Raw genomic sequence first — 21,535 nt, forward strand, 5'->3', positions numbered from 1 at the left:
GCAAGCATCCGAAATAGAGAAGGCATGGATTTCACTCCTTCTCCGTCCAGAAGCCAAAGCTAAAAGAAAACAGCATTTATAGGAAAGAAACCTTAAATCTATTGTTTCTGCTGGTTCAAAAGGAGGAAGTTTTAAAAAGGATAAAACTAGTCCAAGGTCCCACTTAGGAACTAAAGTTTTTTGTCTTGGTCTTTCAAGACTAAAACTACGAACCAAAAGAGAAATATGTTCATTGATTCCAAAATCTGGGCCACCAGAAATATGAATAGTTCTTGAGATAGCTGATCTATATCCCTTAATAGTAGAGGGACATAATCCTTTGGATTCAAAAAGAAAAACTAGAAAGTCTGCTAATTGTTGTACAGTGACTTGGAAAGGATCAATTTCCCGCTCACTACACCAATCTGAGAAGATTGACCATTTTGCATCGTAGACAATGCTAGTGGAGTCTCTGACAGACTTTGTGAGATGCTTGGTTGCTCCTTCAGAAAAACCTCTCTTTCTGAGGCTAACCCTGAGAGAAGCCAGGCGTGTAGATGAAGTTTTTCTGGATTTTGATAAAGAACCTTGCCCTTGATTTGAGACAGAAGGTCTGGTCTCAGAGGTAGAACTAGAGGACAAGCACATGATAGGCGCAGAAGGTCTGGAAACCAAGACTGTTTTGGCCATGCTGGAGCAATAACTATGATCTTGCAATTTTCCCCTGCTATTTTCTGAAGTACTGGGGAGAGAAACCTGAAAGGAGGGAAGGCGTACCCGAACATTCCTTTCCAAGATAGGCTCATTGCGTCTACTGCAAAAGATTTTGGATCTGGAACCGGAGACACAAATGTTAGAAGTTTGTGATTGAGACTGGTCGCAAACAGATCTATCTGAGGTGACCCTCAATGAAGAGTCACAGCTTTGAAAACTACTTGAAGTAGTTCCCACTCCGTGTTTACTGGAGCAAGAGATCTGGATAGAGTGTCGGCTAGAATATTGAGGTGCCCCGCAATATGTCTCACCACTAGATGAACCTGGAGTTGAAAACACAGAAGGAGAATGTCTCTGGCTATCTGATAAAGAGAAGGTGAATGAGTTCCTCCCTGATTCTTGAGATAAGCTACAACTGTTGTGTTGTCCGTGGCCAGAATGACAGACTGATTCTTTAGAGACATTTGGAAATGATTCAGTGCAAACAGAACTGCTTTCATTTCCAATACATTGATATGCTCTTCCAAAAGATCTGGACTCCAGACTCCCGAGATTGTAAGCCCCTCCAGATATGCTCCCCAACCGAGGGTGGAGGCATCTGTGAATAAAGTTAGACTGGGAACTTGAGGGGACAGACATAGGCCCCTCATTACATTTTCCCGTACTAACCACCATTGAAGGTGTGGAAATAAAGGCTGAGTGATTGGAATCAATGCTTCCCATTCTTGTGAAGCTGCAATCCATAACTTGTGTAGATAAAACTGAAGCGGACGAATGTGAAGTCGTCCCAATGGAATTACATCTGCCAGAGAGTTCAATAGACCCAGAAGTTGCAAGAATTGACGTGCTGTGACTGATTGAACCGTCAGGAATAAATGTATTTTCTGACATAGTTTTGTAAATTTCTCCTCTGGTGGGAGGACTAGGCCTACACTGGTTAGGAAATGTTCTCCCAGGAAAACAAAGTCTTGAGACGGAATTATCTCTGACTTTTTCCAAGAGATAAGGAAGCCTAGGGACAGAAAACAATTGATGACCAAATCTGTCTGAACCCTCAATTTGATTGGGCAAAATTCCTTGAGAAGGGAATCGTCCAGATAGGAATGAATCTGAATAGACAGGGAATGTAGGTGAGCTATAGCAGCCTGCATGATTTTTGTAAAAGCCAAAGGGGCTGTAGACAGGCCAAAAGGGAGAGCCTTGAACTGGAAAACTTTGTTGTTCCAAACGAAGCGAAGGTATTTCCTGTAAGTTTTGGAAATGGGAATGTGGAAATACGCGTCTGAAAGATCCAGAGAAGTAGTCCACATTCCCGGAAGGATTGAAGCTCTGATGGATCTGTTTGTTTCCATTTTGAAGTGGGGAACAATAAGAAATTTGTTCAGAATAGATAGGTCTATGACTGGCCTCATTCCTCCTGTCTTCTTTGGAACCAGAAAAAGACGGGAATAAAATCCCGGAGACAGAGTTAAGATCGACACCTCCTCTATTGCAGCTTTTTGTAACATAGTGTCCACTTCTACTGACAGAAGTTGACACTTGACTGGGTCTTGTGTATGAGACAAACTTATTGGAACTGCAGATAGAGGAGGTGGGTTCTTGAACTGAAGTGTTAATCCCCCTCGAATTATTGACAGCACATAACAGTCTGAGGTAATTTTCTTCCACTGATTTAGGAAAAAACTTAACCTCCCCCCTACTGGTATTGATTTTTGAGGAACTTGTTGTAAATTTTCCCCTGGGGAAGCTGTCAATAACGTACGAGGGGGCAAGAACCTAGGTACTAGACCCAGGTTTCTTGGAACCCTTAAAACCACCAGAAGGCTTACCTGAGCTTTTTCCTGAGTTATTGGGTTTGTTCTGCGGTTTGCCGTAGTTATTCTTCCTTTTCTTAGCAGAAGAAGGAGGACCACCTGAAGCAGAAGTACTATTAGAACTAGATGTAGCATTAACCGACCTCTTGCCATTAGTAACTTGTACACTAACTTTGACTGGAGGAGGATTTTTGCTGAGTTCCTCTTGAACCCGCTGTAAGGGTAAACCAAACATCTTGTCAGAGAGTGGAGATTTCAGTAAAGAATCTTTCAAAGGCTCAGCTATAGAAATGTTTTCAAGAAACTCTGCTCTTTTTGATAGGGTGCAATTAGCAATAGAACCCATTAAAAGCAACTGAGATGAACCTAAAGCTTTATCCAGTTGAAGTAAGAAGGATCGTACTTCTGCTGGAACAACCGAATCTTCGCTGTTAAGCAAATGTCCGGTTGCAGCTAGAAAATGTTCGGCTGTGCCAAGAACTTGAGAAGCACTACGAAGGAGATTCTCAGTCTTTGACCAAACAGGTTGAGTGAGACGAAGACCATCTACTGGCTTTTTTCCCAATAAAGATGACATAGATTTGTCACAACTGGGAACAAGTCTACCCAGTGAAGAATCAAAGATATCAAAATCCTTGTACTTAACCTGATCAGTAAAGGATGACATTCCAAATCCTGAGATATTGTTATTAGAAACCTTTTCACTAGCAGAATTAGCGATACCTTCATTAATAAATTGTAAAGCAAAAGCCATATGGCCAGATTCAGGAAAAGAATTGTGAGAAGTCACAGTATCCTGAGAAATACCACAGGAAGCCTCAAAAGTTGAAGAAGGTTTCTTCGGCTTGGAAGGAGAGAGAAAAGGGATATGTGCTTCATCCCTCATCAAGGTATACACCTTATCCCTAAGATCCTTCAAGGAAGGAGGATCCTCAGTCTCCTTGGTGGGAGGTTGTTGAGCTGACTTAGAAGAAGGCTCAGGGGCCGTCTTCAATACCTTGGGAGAAGAAGAACTTTCAACATCCTCATCAGTGAGGAAAGCCCTTTCATGACTCCCAGGGGAAACAGAAAGCTCGTCATCCTCCCTCTCATCACATTCTACAGACTTAGCTGGAGAAGGTTGATGAGAAGAAACTCTATTTTCCAGTAGAGTCATACGACTGGATAGAGTATGGAATTCTGCCTTGAACGACTCACCAAAGTCTAAAAGTAACTTCTGTAAACCATCAAAAGGTGATGCATGATCAGAAACCTGAGTACCATGTGAAGAACTAGAAGCTTGAGAGTCAGGTACCGTGGTAGAAGGAGCTACTGCAGAAGTCAAAGATACTGCTATGGGTAGAGCAGGAGCTAAAGGTGGTGCAGTAGCTACCCCAGAAGGGGGACCATAGAAATTGTCCCTTTAAGGCCAAAAACCAGGTTGGTTTGGCATAAACCCACCATAAGGGTAAGACTGTGGCCAAGGTGGCTGAGACCATGAGGGTAAAGGTTGTGTGCCCGTGTTGGGAAGCATATACCCACAATAGGATAATGGGGGTCTAGAACCTGGCAAGTTCAAGCCCATAGCTGTACCTGGGACAGAACTAATAGTACCCGCTGAATTAACAGACCTAGATAAAGTATGAGTCACCGAAGTTGACGTAGGTACCCCCCCAAAATGCATGGCCGAACCTTGTGAAAGGGTCGGATAGGTAGCATTACTACCAGACACCGTTGTCGAAACTCCGGTCAATGTACTGGTAGTTTGGGGGGGACTTAAAGGTAGTGACCCATCTAAGAGATAGTCCGAACCAGGAATACTTACATACGGACTATTTAAATTAAAGTCCATAATAAATTTTACTTTAGTCAAAAAAAAAAACACAAATAATTTGTTTAGAAATTTAAACAAAACAAGGGAATATATTTCCAATAAAAATACACAATATATATGAAAAGCAATTAAGCTATTCAAAAAACTAAACACTTCTCTGTTGAATCTGTTTGATGTGCACGTGTGACCTATGTCGCAGATGGAAATTGAATGGAAGAATATGGGCAAACAGGGGTATATGTCCGGACCAGTGAGAATACGTTTATTTTTAGTTGGGATTTTCCATCTGACCTATGACGCAATTGGGGTTACACTCAGAATTTATGATGGTAACGTATTTATAGCTATAAAATTGGTTAGAATGATAGCAAATTACAGAGTAATCTCCCCTTTTTCGTTAATTTCTAGTGCATTTCAACCAAATTGTATCTTCTATTACCAGAACAGAAAATGGAAATGAAAGTTATTTTTGTGCATGACTGCATATTATGAACTGAAATCAATGTCAAATTGGGTGGTTTTTTTTGGTCATGTTTACACCACTGCCAAGACAGATCACCTTGCAAAAAATTACATACCCTGAACAACATCACTTCAAACATTGCAATAGAAGTTAAAACCTGTGCAGATTCTTTTATAAAATGTGTTTTGAACAAGTAGCTTTTATGTGGTTTTCTGTGAATAACCTGATACCACATGCACCAAAAACTGATAAATAGTAATACATAAAATAACTGTGTATAGTGAGATACAAATGACATAAAGCCTACTTTGGATTCATTATTATTCTTTGGATACCAATTTTTCGTGGATTTCATGGTTACAGGTGAATCACGAAATTAAAGTTAACCAGTAACAAATTTAGTACAGACTTGTGTGCAGATTTTTGCAAAACCGCAAAACCATGAAATTAAATATCCGCAAACATGTATGTTTTCCTTAATCCATGAAAATTGGTAGCTACGAAAATAAATGAACCCACAGTATTTCATTCCTTAAAGTATTGATTGTAAATATATCGCATGTGTAAATAACAAATTTAACATGGAATATGTTTAACATTTTGCTTTTAGATGATTTGTTTCTGCTCAACAATTAACAAAGAAACTCAAATTCAAGCATGAAACATATTCCACTGTCAAAATGCATTATGTATTTTTTATATGTATAATTTCTTGCATCTCTAGACATAATAGAAGTTAAAACCTGTGCAGATTCTTTTATAAAATGTGTTTTGAACAAGTAGCATGGAATATGTTTAACATTTTGCTTTTAGATGATTTGTTTCTGCTCAACAATTAACAAAGAAACTCAAATTCAAGCATGAAACATATTCCACTGTCAAAATGCATTATGTATTTTTTATATGTATAATTTCTTGCATCTCTAGACAGCGATCCTATTAATGCTCATGCTCAACATATCAAGGTAAGCATTATTAGTAGGATTCATATTCTTTTAAGTACATAAGCTAACATTAGCATACACAATACATTTACGATGCCTGAAAATACGATAGTAAGCAAACAATAAGTATTAATTTAGTTTTTGAAATTTGATGAAAATAGACAAATAGTAGATTTACATAGTTGGAAATTAGTATGGCGTTCATTATCACTGAACTAGTATATATTTGTTAAGGGGCCAGCTGAAGGACACCTTCAGGTACGGAAATTTCTCGTTACATTGAAGACCTTGTGGTGACCTTCCGCTGTTGTTTTTTCTATGGTTGGATTGTTGTCTCTTTGATACATTCCCCATTTCCATTCTCAATTTTATTTTATTATACATATTTATTTAGGCATGTTAAAAGGATTAAAATATCTGTTCCTTGTGAAATATATTTTGGTCTGAACGTACTCTAAAATATTAATTGTGTATAAATGCATTATCTGATATCCTTCAACACCATGCACTCATAAAACTATGTAAAAATGTGTACCATAAATACACCATGCCCTTTACACAAAAACAATGCACCATGCCGTTTACTCAAAATCATGCCCTTTACGCAAAAACCATGCACCAACTATTATACTTACTGGTGAATTAGACTTCAATTTCATAAAAAAAAATATATTTAATATTCATTCTGTAACCATTTTTTTTTTAATGAATGGATATATTTCCCTCCAAAGTTATTTCAGTAAAAGGTATTTATAAACTCTATGGGTTCATATATACATGTAAAAATAGATTAAAAAATTTATAAGTTTTTTTTTTAAATACAATTAATAATCCATTGCTAGGCTGACTTGTTACTATCATGTGTAACTGTTTCCAAATTCTTAAACCATGTTATTGTTTTGTATCAAGATTATTATATTGTCTCAAGGCTATTGTTTTGTATGAAGTTTACTGTTAAGTATCAAGGTTATTGTTTTGCATCAAGTTTATTGTTTTGTATCAATGTTATTGTTTGGAGGTAAGATTATTTTTTAGTCTCAAGTTTATTGGTTTTTACAAAGGTTATTGTTTTGTATCAAGGGTTATTGTGTTGTATCAAGGTTACTATTGTGTATCAAAGTTATTATTTTGTATCAATGTTATTGTTTTGTATCAATGTTATTGTTTTGTATCAAGGTTACTGTTTTGTATCAATGTTATTGTTTTGTATCAATATGTTATTGTTTTGTATCAAGGTTACTGTTTTGTATCAAGGTTATTGTTTTGTATCAAGGTTATTGTTTTGTATCAATGTTATTGTTTTGTATCAAGGTTACTGTTTTGTATCAAAGTTATTAAGGTTATTGTTTTGTAATAAGGTTATTGTTTTGTATCAATGTTATTGTTTTGTAACAAGGTTATTATTTTGTAACAAGGTTATTATTTTGTAACATGGTTATTGTTTTGTATCAAGGTTATTATTTTGTAACAAGGTTATTGTTTTGTATCAAGATTATTGTTTTGTATCAAGGTTATTGTTTTGTATCAAGGTTACTGTTTTGTATCAAAGTAATTAAGGTTATTGTTTTGTAACAAGGTTATTGTTTAGTATCAAAGTTTTATTTTGTATCAAGGTTATTGTTTTGTATAAAGGTTATTTTTTTGTATCAAGGTTATTTTTTGTATCAAGGTTACTGTTTTCTATCAAGGTTATTATTTTGTAACAATGTTATTGTTTTGTATCAAGGTTATTGTTTTGAATCAAGGTTTTTATTTTGTATCAAAGTTATTGTTATGTATCAAAGTTATTGTTTTGTATCAAGGCTATTGTTATGAATCAAGGTTATTGTTTTGTTTCAATGTTATTGTTATGTAACAAGGTTTTTGTTTTGTATCAAAGTTATTGTTATGTACATGTATCAAGGTTATTGTTTTGTATCAAGGTTACTGTTTTATATCAAGGTTTTTGTTTTGTATCAAGGTTATTGTTTTGTATCAAGGGTACTGTTTTGTATCAAGGTTATTGGTTTGTATCAAGGTTACTGTTTTGTATCAAGGTTATTATTTTGTATCAAGGGTACTGTTTTGTATCCTGGAATTGTAGTGTATCAAGGTTACTGTTTTGTATCAAGGTTATTGTTTTATATCAAGGTTACTGTTTTGTATCAAGGTTATTGTTTTATATCAAGGTTACTGTTTTGTATCAAGGTTATTGTTTTGTATCAAGGGTACTGTTTTGTATCAAGGTTATTGGTTTGTATCAAGGTTACTGTTTTGTATCAAGGTTATTGGTTTGTAACAAGGTTACTGTTTTGTATCAAGGTTATTGTTTTGTATCAAGGTTACTGTTTTGTATCAATGCTATTGTTTTATATCAAGGTTACTGTTTTGTATCAAGGTTATTGTTTTGTATCAAGGTTATTGTTTTGCATCAAGGTTTTTGTTTTATATCAAAGTTACTGTTTTGTATCAAGGTTAATGGTTTGTATCTAGGTTTTTGTTTCTTATCAATATCATTAGACATATCCTTCTTACCAGTTTCTCTTGTTCTTTCAAAGCTCTTATTCTCTCTTTTTCCAGTTGAAGAGGATCTTTTGCACCTTTAGATTTTTTAGACCTAACACTACTACTGCCGCCAGATTTTTTACTTTTTTCATCAAACTTTTTCTGTGGCTTTCCTTTCAGTAATTTTTCTTTTGCAAGTTCTTCTCTTTTCTTTTATGAAAAAAAGAAATATCAGTCTTATTTTGCAATTCTTATTTCATATAATGAGCAATTCCATAGAAAATACATTATTTCTGCATATAAGTAGTTCTGTGATTGATATAGACTGTTTGCATATGGTATTACATTAAGATACAATAAAAGCAGATAAAAAGTTAGTACTATACAAACAAAGAAATAGGTAATCTTTGTTTTACTACAAAAACATAAAATATATCTGTTTGATCTTTAATGTATCATTTTCTTGAAATCTTAGTATTAATTGATACTTTAAATGGTATTCATAATTTTTTTGTATTTTCAAAACAATCCTTTATTTAGTACGAGGGGAACCCATACGTCTCATGGCCATTTGGGTCCTCCATCATAATCATTTTGAAGCAGTAATCAACTGTGTATAACTTAAAAAATTTGGGAACTATACAAGGTCAGATGAACCATGCCAGGCAGGCATGTACAGCTAACAATTCTTCCATACAACAAATCTAGTTGACCTATTGCTTATAGTTTAAGAAACACAGACCAAAACGCAAAAACTTAACACTGAGCAATGAACCATGAAAATGAGGTCAAGGTCAAATAAAATCTACGCGACTGACATGCAGATCATAAAATATTTCCATACACTAAATATAGCTGACCTATTGCATATAGTATTAGAAGAAAAGACCGAAACTCACAAACTTAACTTTAATCACTGAACCATGAAAATGGGGTCAAGGTCAGATGACAACTGCCAGTTGGACATGTACACCTTACAGTCCTTCAATACACTGAATATTCTAGACCTATTGCTTATAGTATCTGATATATGGACTTAATGATCAACAAAACTTAACCTTGTTCACTGATCCATGAAATGAGGTCGAGGTCAAGTAAAAACTGTCTTACGGCATGAGTACTTTGAAAGGTACGCACATTCCAAATATAGTTATTCTATTACTTATAAGACAGATTTTTTTCTTTCAAGTAGTCACTGAACCATGAAAATGAGGTCAAGGACATTGAACATGTGACTGACAGACACTTCATAACATGAGGCATCCATATACAAAATATGAAGCATCCAGGTCTTCCACCTTCTAAAATATAAAGCTTTTTAGAAATTAGCTAACACAGCCACTGCCGCCGCCGTAGCTGGATCACTATTCCTATGTCAACCTTTCTACGACAAAAGTTGAAGGCTTGACAAAAAACCAAAACTTCAAAATAAGTTTGCGTTTTACAAAACTATCTAAGATTAGGGTGAAAGTTGGCTCTTTTAACCTGCTGCATTTTTATGCACCTGTCTAAATACAGGACTCTGTTGTTCAGTAAAGTTATTTTTTGTTGGTGTGGTTCATAGGTGTTCACATGTCCTTTTAACCTTGCCATTTTGTGTGAACCATAGTTTCATGTTAAATAGTTATCAAAAGTACCAGGATTATAATTTAGTATGCCAGACAAACGTTGTGTCTACATAAGACTATCAGTGAATACCATACTTTGACCTATAATTGTTAATTTTTTATACATTGTGACTTGGATGGAGATGTGTATCGTTGGCACTTTTTATATATTTAAATGCAATTTAATTTTTGCGATATTGAGAAAAATCTAATCTAATTCAAATAAAAGATTTCAAAATGCAAGTTTATATTATTGCAATTATAACCCTGTCACATTTTTTCGCAATAATTAAAACAATGCAATTATTTCTGAATTAACAGTATATTTAGATTTACCTTCAGTTCTTTCTTTTCCAATTCTAATTCCTCTGCTGTCATTCCTTCCCCTTCATACAATGTAGAACCTATCTCTTTTTCTATCATCCTTTGTTCTTAAAGGAGAAAACATTACATACAAATACTACTGTCAATTCCTTATTATTCACCACATACATTTTGTACTAATTTTCATTATTTTTGTGGGTATAGCTTACTCAAGAATATTTTCAATTGTTTTCATTCAACATGCTGACCATTCAAAGTATCTACTATCTTGAAGATGGTATCCCTAATAACAGATCTGAAAAGCTCTGTCAGTTACAACTCATCATTATCAAGCTGATGATCTGATATGAAGTCATTCTGTTCTGTCTACTACAGGAGATAACTGTGAAGAAAATTGTGCTCATTTAATATATCAAATTATTAGGTTATAGGCAAACAATGCAAGAAGCCTTGGCTCTTTGTTGAAGGCCGTACTTTGACCTTTTACTGTTAACTTTTTTATACATTATGACTTGGATGGAGATTTGTCTCATTAGCACTCACACCACATTGTCTTATTTATAATGGCAAACTAACAATGTCAACAATAGTATAGCAAAATACATCCTTTTTGAAAGGAAAAAAAATCTTACTCTCTGCAAATTCTTCTTCTAGCTGTAATCTTGACCTTTCTTTACTTCGATTGAGTGCCTCCGTAACAAAATCAGGCATAACACTATGTTCATTCTCAGGTGGTAATGTCACTTTCTTCCTTATTATTTGTGTAATCTAAAAAGTAACAAAGTCAGGTATTAGGCTATGTTCATTCTCCATTGGCAATGTCACTTTCTTTCTTATAATCTGTGTGATCTAAAAGACAAAATCACAGTAGAAATATATAATTAATCTTACTGTAGTAATTTTCTTACACAAATATAGCAGACATTGTATTCACAGGGGTATAGATTAGAACAAACATGTATAGCAATAGAATATGACTACAATAAAAATGCACATAATGAAGCACATGAAAACAATCAAAGGACTATTGAAAGACGATTAATTTATATTTTTCTAAGTTCCTTCAAATGGTTGAAATTCATTAGATCAAAAAATAAAGCTTAGAAATTGGTACAAGTAGAGGTCTTTTGCTTTTTTCCCTCGTCATTTGGTTGTTGTCTTTTTGACATATAAATCACATCTCTTTTCAATCATGTGTTAATAATGGTATTCCTACAGCAGAATACATACAAAAACTTTCTCCTCTTTACAAACCAGACTTTAAGGTACATACAAAAACTGTCTCCTCTTTACAAACCAGACTTTAAGGTACATACAAAAACTGTCTCCTCTTTACAAACCAGACTTTAAGGTACATACAAAAACTGTCTCCTCTTTACAAACCAGACTTTACCCATTTTCAAATATTCCATAAATTATGCCTGTACCAAGTCAAACATATAATGGTTTGTTTTCAGTTGATCTAGGATGCTAGTTTTTATTCACAAAGGGTTTATTTTTTTCCTAGCATATTTTTTATCAAGTTAAAATTGTGAACATATTCCCACTTGTAAGTTTGAATTAAAATATCTGAACAGAATTATAGGGGCAAAGATAAAAATATAAACTAATAAATAGATTTGGCTCAAAACTTCACAAAACATAAGCTCTACAAAATAAACTCCTTCACATTAATGCTTATTAAACCCTATACCGACCTCGTCCTGTTCCTCAGGTTGTACAGATGTTATATCTATAGCTTTAGTGACATCAGCTGGAGTCTTAATTGTTGTCTTTTCTTCCTTTTTACTTTTCGTTATTTGTCCTTTCTTTTTCTGGTCCTGTGAAGTATTAATACAAATCTACTTTCTACATTCTACGACAAACACCATTCTACTTTTGATACTTTTAAGAAAAAATATTATTTTATTATCACGATTATTTTAAAAAGCTTAAACCCATTCAAAACCCAAAGCAAAAACATTGTCATTTCTAGAAATAAAAGATCATTTTGCAATTACTGTGGATTTATTATTATTCGTTGGATACCAATTTTCATGGATTTCGTGGGTACAGGTAAATCACTAAATGAAATGTTCAATGAATGACAAATTTTCCAAAGGCTTGTATGCAACCCTCTGCAAAAACACAAATTAAATATCCACGAACATACAAGTTTTTGTTTTTCCATGAAAATTGGTACCCACGAAAATAAATGAATCCACAGTAATAAATACTATGTTATCAGACAGAAATCAAGCAAAGAAACATTGCCATAATGTTCTACCATAAAAAAAAAAATCTACTAAACCATCAAAATGTCAAATACAACCATTAATTTTAGTTTCTATGTTAGATTATATTTCCTCATACATAGAAATGTAACATCACTAGAGAGAAATATAGATTTCACCACTACAATAAGTGTGTTATATGTACTATATTTCTTCACTAATGACAGTTCAATTTTATAACTTAAAGCGAAGCCAGTCAAGCTTTTTAAATAATTCAAATTTAACTGTTGAGAGTGGAGAAATATTGTAATTCACAAGTTACAGTGGTGGAATCTGTTTCTCTAATGAGTTAATCCTTCCTTTTCAAAGATTTGCAGAAAGTTGTTTATCTTTATATGTGACATCATCACACATGGTTGCCCTTTTTTATGATGTCGCAATAGGAAAATTCAGAAGAAACCAAGAAAGACTGATGTCATAATTAAATTTTGACAAATCATTTGCAGAGAACAGATATTTCACTAGAGAGGAGAAATATTTTTCTCACATCAATCATGAAATGTGAAAAAAGCACAAAAAATAGAGAATGGTAAAGCATAAATTATTACGGTCTCAGAAAAAAAATACTTAATGTTTCAATAAATCCTAAAACTATTGATGAAAGCCACAATATAGAAATTGCATATCAACATATTTAAAAAGTTTCCAAATTGCATTATCTTGCATCTAAGACAGAAAGATAAGATCTAACAAAAGTTAGTTCAATTATTTATTAGCATTTAGACTTCTTATAAACTTCTGAAAATTCAGGAATTTTGCAATATTTTTTTATTATTATACAGGATAGGATACTAAAATAAACACCTCCCATTTAAAATTCGATATCATTATTTTTAGGGTACAAGTCTTTTAATTGCAATACTTCCCTTCAACTGTTGAAAAAATTAAGCAGAAATAAATGCACCACACACAAATTTCTAAATCTACGTTATCTTAAAGCAAGAATTTTTAAACCTATCATAATCCAAACAATATTGTAAATGTTTTACCTTTTTAGCTTGTGGTTTAGACTGTGGTTTCGATTGAGTTTTTGGTTTAAGGTAATCTGGTATAGTAGGCATGGTAGGTAACTCTGCCTTTTTCTGGGCAAACTTATCTTCCACAATGGATACTAATGTTTCTGGGTCAACATCTTCCTCAATCTTCTCACCTAAATTTGTTTAAATATAAACATGATAATATCAAACAATTAAAATGAAGTAGCAAATTAATGTATATTCAAAATGAGAACATGTTTATCATGTTAATGCAATACATATATAAACTTAGCTTTGAACAACACTTTTGGCATGAATTTTAATTTCTGCAGTAACGTCATATTACCCTACCCATACAAATTATTCTGCCTCTAAGTATTTCCTCCTACTCATCAATGCTGTGTGCTAAGTGACCACTTATCCACTGAGTCGTTTGACAAATTCAGAAGAATCCACATTATCTTTTTACTGATGTCCAGGCTTTGAAGTTATCAAAATTATGAATATGAGGATTGTACTCTGACTCAGAATTCCACTAATCAAACAGTCAAAATACTGGAGTAGAGGATTTTGAAGCAAAAAATCTAGAACTCCAGAGTATCTAGTAAGGTTGTATAACAGAGTTCAGGGGTTGACAAATTTTTGGGCAATATTCAAGCCCTAGACTTACACACTAAGTCAGATCTAATCTATTTTTTTACAATTCTAGTTTATATAAAATAAATTTCTCAAAAAGGGTATTTCATAGTTCAACTTGTTTCAAATTTGCTTCTCCTTGTCATTATTTGTGACATTGAATCATTAGATTTCTGATTGATTGATCACTGGTCATTTTGTCCAGCACTAGCTTAGCTTGATGCTTTTTTTACACAAACTGGTCAATTTGTCCAGCACATGTTTGCGTAGTAGTAGACTGTTAACTTTATACTGGGTGATTATTTTGTTTACAGCATGTTTTAAGTTTTTTAGATGGTTTTTTATTCTTATACATCACACTATCTCTACAGTTTGGTACTCACCTAGTTTAGATGAAGATTCTGACCTAGGTCTTGGTGATACTTTATCTTCAGTTGCTATATCTGTAGACCTGGGTGTTGTTGGATGTGGAATTTCTATTAACAAATAAACAATTATCTGAATTAGATGCATTAAAACACTGTATACTAAGAGAAGTTCAAACAGTCACTTTCATTGAGCCTTTATCCTTATAAAGTTGAAATTTAAGAGTACAACTGAATAATATATACATGTAGTAACAACCAATGCATTAAATAATAAAATTGAAAATAATAAAATTAGGAAATAGTATTGGAGCTAAGGAGTTGAAGGCGTCAATTGGGGATTTGACAATCCCAAATACGTTTCACTATGATACTGAGCAGAGCCAGTGAATATGCATTTGCAGCCATCAAATCCCCAATAGACAGCAGCAACTCTTCAACTACAGTGCTGTTATACCTATTCAATTGATTTATGAAATGAAACAATACATAAGAGTTTAAAAAAATGTATAAATTTAAAATAAAATCTATAAAACTTCATGGATGTTTTAGTTCATAATTAGGGTTATACAAGAGAACATTTTCTTTTCCGTTTGATAAAATGTCATTAATATGGTACTACTTTGTTCCCAAGAGTTCAATATGGCTGCTCACTCCTTTGCCATGACAAGTTTATGGCAATTGCAGATTTGACTGTTATTTTAGGCCAATAAATCTAAACTATCTCCCTTTCCTGAAAGGGCAGTCTCTGATTTTTTAGCATTAATTTGTATTTTTATTCCGGATTCACAAAACTAGCATTAGAACTGTATATAACAATTTTAATATATCCTATGCATATCATTTGGCATCATTTTTTAAACTTTACTTCTGGTAAAATGAATGGTATCCCATCAGGCATAGTTTTGTTTATATGCCGCAGTATAAAAATGCAGGAAATCAACTGAATGAAAACGTTCTAATATAATATTGTTACGTATTCAAAATGCATTCAAAAGTTATGACATATATATGGCTTGTTAATTTCCAGAAACACAAATTGTTACTTGTTAACAAGAATATCTGCATCAAAAATTATATACACTGATATTTAATGTACCACTGCTGATTCAGTAACGAATCCTCTGGGTACCAGCAACTGAGAAACCATTGCATCCTGGTATGAATTAGATAATTTTTCTATATACTTTCAGTTGATATGGTTAAATGTTGAAGACCATACTTTTACCTTAATGGTTTACTTTTACAAATTGTTACTTGGATGGAGAGTTGTCTCATTGGCTCTCATACCACATCTTCTTATATCTAACTATTGATTTATGTTAAAAATAATTGTACTAAAACTTAAGTTTTAATTCCCTTATGCAGAGTTGACCTTTCCAAATTACTTTTTCTGTTTGGGTCCTTCTGGTTTTGTTGTTATATTTAATGAAAGTTTTGTACAGGATTAAACGATTGTGAAAATAAAACTTTAAAAAATGTAAAAATATTAAAGGTGATCTACACATTATAAATTCAAATTAAAAATTAAACATAAATCAGAATAAACAGGAGTAAAACAAAATAAATTAATTTGTGAATTATAAGTCTAACACACTGCTGTGCAGAAAACAAAATCAGTTATCTACAAAAAAACATGGAAAAATGTCTCTGAAACAAATAAAATTCAGTGATAAAAATCAAAATTAGATTTCAGTGAGTAGCATTAAATAAGCAGTACTGGTTATATATTAACTGAAATGACAGCAATTTTTAAAAGAAAAAATGTACGCAAATATAACCTGCACTGTTGTTCGAATTATTATCCTTTGGTGTCTCATCTAAATTATCTCCCTTTACTAAAATGGCAGCCTCTGATTCTTTATCATTAATTTGAATTTTGATTCCAGATTCATCTCCTTTATTAGATTCAGGTTTGATATTTGATAAGTTAAGACTAGATTCATCTTTTGTCATAGAATTTTGACTAGGGGATTGTTCTTTCAAACTTGATGGTGATGCAGATTTGATTCTTTCCTCTATTTCAGCATGAATTGATTCAATTTCACTCATTTTTGATTCAGGTTTTAATGTTTTGTCTTTGAGATCTTCTTGTTCCTGATTATTGACATGTGACTGAACTGTAGTGTCTTGTTCCTGTTCGTATGTATGTGATTCATGAACAGAATCTTGTTTTTGTTCCTCATTATATTTAAGTGAAGGTGAAGAAATTACTGGGGACTCATTTTTTACAGTTTCTTTTGAAGAAACTTTCTTTTCAAGAAGTGTTGAGCAAACTGAATTAGTGTCTGACAAATTTATTCGCTTTTCTTTTGTTACAGGAGAAACTGTTTCTTGAGTTGAATCTGGAACCATTTGATCTACTGCAATTTGCAGCTTTATTGATTCATCTTTAACAGGGGACCAGTTATTACTAGCAGACGACTCAGACACATCATTGGTTGGAGTAGGGGGAGGAAAAGGAGTACTAGTTTTAGTAAAGTGGAGTAAATCGTCATTATCTGAAAGGCAAATAACATAAATATTTCTAAATTATGAAAAATATAGTACATTCTTAATAAACAGGATTTGTGGAATAAGTGTTCTGTTCTACTTAAAGTTCAAAGACAAAATTTTACACATTAGTGGACAAAAGGATATAATTTACAACAAAACAATCAATATAATGTAAATTCAATGTGATCTGTTTAAAAATTATATATATAGGATCTTGAAAAATAAAAATCAGTGCATCATGCTACCTGTGTTTATAATTATACATCCTTTGTGACGACTATAATTTAGAACAAAGAACATGTAAATCTTCAGCAAGACACACTTTGTGGATCAAAAAGTAAACAATTGTTTCAAATAGTTGTTTACATTTTACTTGTATAAGATTTACTTCACAAAACTTTATGAAATAAGTTGACAATTACATGCGCTTGCACTTGAAATTCTGCAATCTGCACAGAGGGCTTAAATGTCAACTTGAGACGTGCAAAATTTCTGCATTATCATTGCACAAGTCTAAATGAGCCAAATTAATTTTAGTCGAGGTGATTGGTACCACTTCAATATCAAAGTTATACAGTATTTTGCATTAAAAGTAATTTGACGAAAATCTTAATATTTGTTTTCAAAAAAATATCATAGAAGTTTCTTTATTTCAATATTATAAATTTATCTTATACATTTTGTAAATGTTTGCGTAGAAAAAACATTACTATCTATCATAGATAACTAGAATTAGGCGATCTACATATTACAGATACCTTCACATACAGAAAAAACTTTTCAACAATAAATACAATAAAATGCTTCGCTGAGTGCAGCCTGATACGACAGCAGAGGTCAAACCCTGAACAGTTGGGGCAAATTTGCTATAAATACAGTGGCTTTTATGCCATGGAAAATGAAAACCTTTGATCCCCAAACCGAACATTTTTTAATTGAGTCCTTCACCTTAAGTACAGTTGTTTCATTGTGACAAATATACTCACCAATCATTTCAATTCTTCCTCTGTCATCTCGAGGCCTGTTAAACAAATTATTTGCAAATGTAAAACGTCATAAAAATTCTATTTCTATAGCAAAATTTCTTTAAACAACCATGTTGCAGCAAAAACATTATTTTTAGCTAAGGAAGACCAGAAACAGCTTAGACAAGGTTATATTTTCAATTGAATGTTTTGAGAACAAACAAATTTCCATTTGAACAAAAATAATTACCAAATCTTCCTTTGCCAGTAACTGCATTTACAAATACAAACTAATGTACTTTGGCATCTTTCTGTCAATTATTACTAGGCTATCTTTTACATTTACCATGAATAAAATTAAGGGATTAATATTCAAACAATGTGTAAACCATTACTACTACTACAATATGATTTTCTTTTTTTTTATAAACATAAACTTTATATCTACATCTACAAATTCACTGTCATACACATAAACTTACAGTCTTGGGTCAATTATCTCCCCTAGTTTATCTGAAACAGAAATATAAGTATGTAGGATATTCTCCCAAAGTCCCAATGATGATTATACTTTACCAATTAGATTATTTTTTTTAAACTAACAATTCTTCCAAATATTCTGCAAAAATCTTTATTTAAGATTTTGTGTGAGTAAATAATAATTGATTGAGAGATAGACAATCTATACTACTAAAGGAAGAGATTGATTTCATTGAGCTGTAATTCTTCTAAAACCATACAAAGTTTTTTTTGGTGATATGCTGTATAAATGTAGTGTTTTGTACTCCCTAATTTTGTCATTGGAGCAATCTTTTTTTCAGAAAACACCAGTTTTTGAGAAAATATCTGTTATGGATCCATGCCTCATACCCTTTCCAGCATGCTTAGTTGATGTACAGCTTGCAAAAATCTAAAAACTTTGTTTCAACACTTGCACAATTGTAACACAATTTGGTGGGCATCTTCTAGTATAATATAAAAATTAGTCAAAACAAAATAGGATGTGTGATTCCAGTTACATCTGAAACAAGAGGCTCTCAAGAGCCTGAATCGCTCACCTTAATTCTTTTGGTTAAATCTCTCATCAATGATTATTTTGGCTTTTCAATTTATTTAAATGTTTTTTGGATCGTCCTACTTTCTTCAAAAGCCAAAAAAAATAATCATTTTCTCCTATGTTCTATTTTAGCCATAGTAGGCTATGTTTCTTGACATACAAGGAAATAAAATATAAAATTTATACTAAATACTCTGAAACTCATTTAGCCTAAGTTTGGCTGAAATTGATACAGCAGTTTCAAAGGAGAAGATTTTTTAAAGTAAGTCAACATGATGAACAAATTGCGAAAAAATTCCTTAAAGGGCAATAACTCCTTAAGGGGTCAATTGACAATTTTGGTCAAATTGACTTAATTGAAGATCTTACTTTGCTGAACATCATTGCTGTTTACAGTTTATTTCTATCTATAATTATATTCAAGATAATAAACAAAAACAGCAAAATTTCCTTAAAATTATCAATTCAGGGGCAGCAACCCAACAACAGGTTGTCTGTTTCATCTGAAAATTTCAGGGCAGATACATTGTAGATCTTGACCTAATAAACAATGTATCCCCAGGTCAGATTTGTTCTAAATGCTTTGGTTTTTGAGTTATAAGCCAAAAACTGCATTTGACCCCTATGTTCTATTTTTAGCAATGGCGACCATGTTTGTTTATAGATCATAACTTCGGATACAATTTACAAACTAGATACCCTAAGGAACATTCAGTTAAAGTTTGGAAGTATTTGGCCCAGTAGTTTCAGAGGAGAAGAATTTTGTAAAAGATTTTTAAGATTTACGAAAAATGATTAAAAATTGACTATAAAGGGCAATAACTCCTAAAGGGGTCAACTGACCATTTCCGTCATGTTGACTTATTTGTAAATCTTACTTTGCTGAACATTATTCCCGTTTATAGTTTATCTCCATCTATAATAATATTCAAGATAATAACCAAAAACAGCAAAATTTCCTTAAAATTACCAATTCAGGGGCAGCAACCCAACAACCGGTTGTCTGATACATCTGAAAATTTCAGGGCAGATAGATCTTGACCTGATAAACAATATTACCCCAAGTCAGATTTGCTCTAAATGCTTTGGTTTTTGAGTTATAAGCCAAAAACTGCATTTGACCCCTATGTTCTATTTTTAGCAATGGCGACCATGTTTGTTGATAGATCAAAACTTCGGATACAATTTATAAATTAGATACCCTAAGGAACATTCAGTTAAAGTTTGAAAGTATTTGGCCCAGTAGTTTCAGGAGAAGATTCTTGAAATAGTTTACGACGACAGACGACGGATGACGGACGACAGACGCCAAGTGATGGCATTAGCTCACTTGTCCCTTCGGGACAGGTGAGCTAAAAAATAGGGTAGGAAAGTAATAAGGGATTTTTTTTTTTTTAATTTTTTTTTTTACATCGAGTCTATGGGAGCAACATTCTGACTTTAACAGTGCTTAATGAAAAGTGACAATAAATAGGCTAATTTCAAGACGAAAAAGTAGGGAAGGTAGGGTCACTGGAGGGCGTATGACATTTGCGCCGATTTTGAAAATATTCATTCTTTCATTTGCGCCGATTTCATTTTTGCTCCTAATTAGATTTACAGGTACGTTAATACTTGTACATGTACTATACTATATAATACCATTGGTAACATCTGGTTATAAATGTTGTTCATTTATGTTAATTTTGATTCATATTGTTCTGGAACTTCGTTGTAACACGATGGACATAACATATTGCACACTGAAATGAGCCAAAGAGGGCCATACGTATTGGAAGGTTAGGTGTCCTGAAACATAACAACATATCCTACAAATGTACCATAAAGTCGTGTAAAGCCAGAGTCACCACGGATTCTATCGTCAAAACACAGAACGAGCATAATCATGTGGCAGATGTCCGAAAGACAGAGGCTAAAGAACTATGGGTACGGTCAAGGAAAAAGTCTGGAGACGTATCTTGTAGGACTTCTTCCACCTCCCCATGGTGAGCAGGGAGCAACAGTTATATACATGTTATGATTGACAATTCAATAAATTTGTACAAGTGGCTAATGGAAGAGGTCTATAATGATAAATGAAAAATAACATGACTTGGATGGAGAGTTCTCTCATTGGCACTCATACTACATCTTCTTATATCTATTCACCTGTAATTTACCTGTAAAAAATCGGCGCAAATGAAAAAAAAAATCGGCGCAAATGAAAGAAAAAATCGGCGCAAATGAAATGCAGATCGGCGCAAATGCAAAACGCCGTCACTGGAACCACAAATATATTTTTATTTGGCCTTATTAGAAAATTGAATACATACCTCTACTTTCTTCATCATCACCATGGATATCTATTAAAATGAAAGAGAAACAAAACATATCATTAATAAAACATTTCAAATTTCAGGAAAAAAATTGAAACAGTTGGACTGGCAAGCTTTAATTTGTGAAACCCTTTATATGATACAACTTTGGCATAATGTTTCATCTTGAACTAGTGTCACAATGAAAGTCTGTTTATGACTTCTACAAAGAGAACCATAGTCAAAAATACAAGAATGCAACCAGCAAATTTCTTCATCAGTAATTTAAGTACTTTGAGCATACCTTAGTCACTTGAAGTATTATTGGAT

The 21,535-nt window shown here is 33.0% G+C and overlaps 1 protein-coding gene across 2 annotated transcripts in view; it reads right to left on the reverse strand.

The window, feature by feature from the left end:
- The window catches only part of LOC134687374 (golgin subfamily A member 6-like protein 22), a 51,354-nt gene that overhangs the window by 8,722 nt on the left and 21,097 nt on the right, over window positions 1-21,535 (reverse strand). For both annotated transcript variants that reach the window (XM_063547626.1, XM_063547625.1), the window contains exons 7-15: window positions 21,224-21,253; window positions 18,337-18,367; window positions 17,876-17,910; window positions 14,412-14,504; window positions 13,405-13,565; window positions 11,840-11,962; window positions 10,775-10,910; window positions 10,155-10,249; window positions 8,242-8,421 (exon numbers count right to left, since the gene is read on the reverse strand). In XM_063547626.1, the coding sequence (XP_063403696.1) occupies window positions 8,242-8,421; window positions 10,155-10,249; window positions 10,775-10,910; window positions 11,840-11,962; window positions 13,405-13,565; window positions 14,412-14,504; window positions 17,876-17,910; window positions 18,337-18,367; window positions 21,224-21,253 (884 nt within the window). The remainder of the gene's footprint in view (window positions 1-8,241; window positions 8,422-10,154; window positions 10,250-10,774; window positions 10,911-11,839; window positions 11,963-13,404; window positions 13,566-14,411; window positions 14,505-17,875; window positions 17,911-18,336; window positions 18,368-21,223; window positions 21,254-21,535) is intronic.

Source organism: Mytilus trossulus, chromosome 10 (assembly GCF_036588685.1).
Source record: "Mytilus trossulus isolate FHL-02 chromosome 10, PNRI_Mtr1.1.1.hap1, whole genome shotgun sequence".
In the NCBI taxonomy this organism is placed as follows: Eukaryota; Metazoa; Mollusca; class Bivalvia; order Mytilida; family Mytilidae; genus Mytilus; species Mytilus trossulus.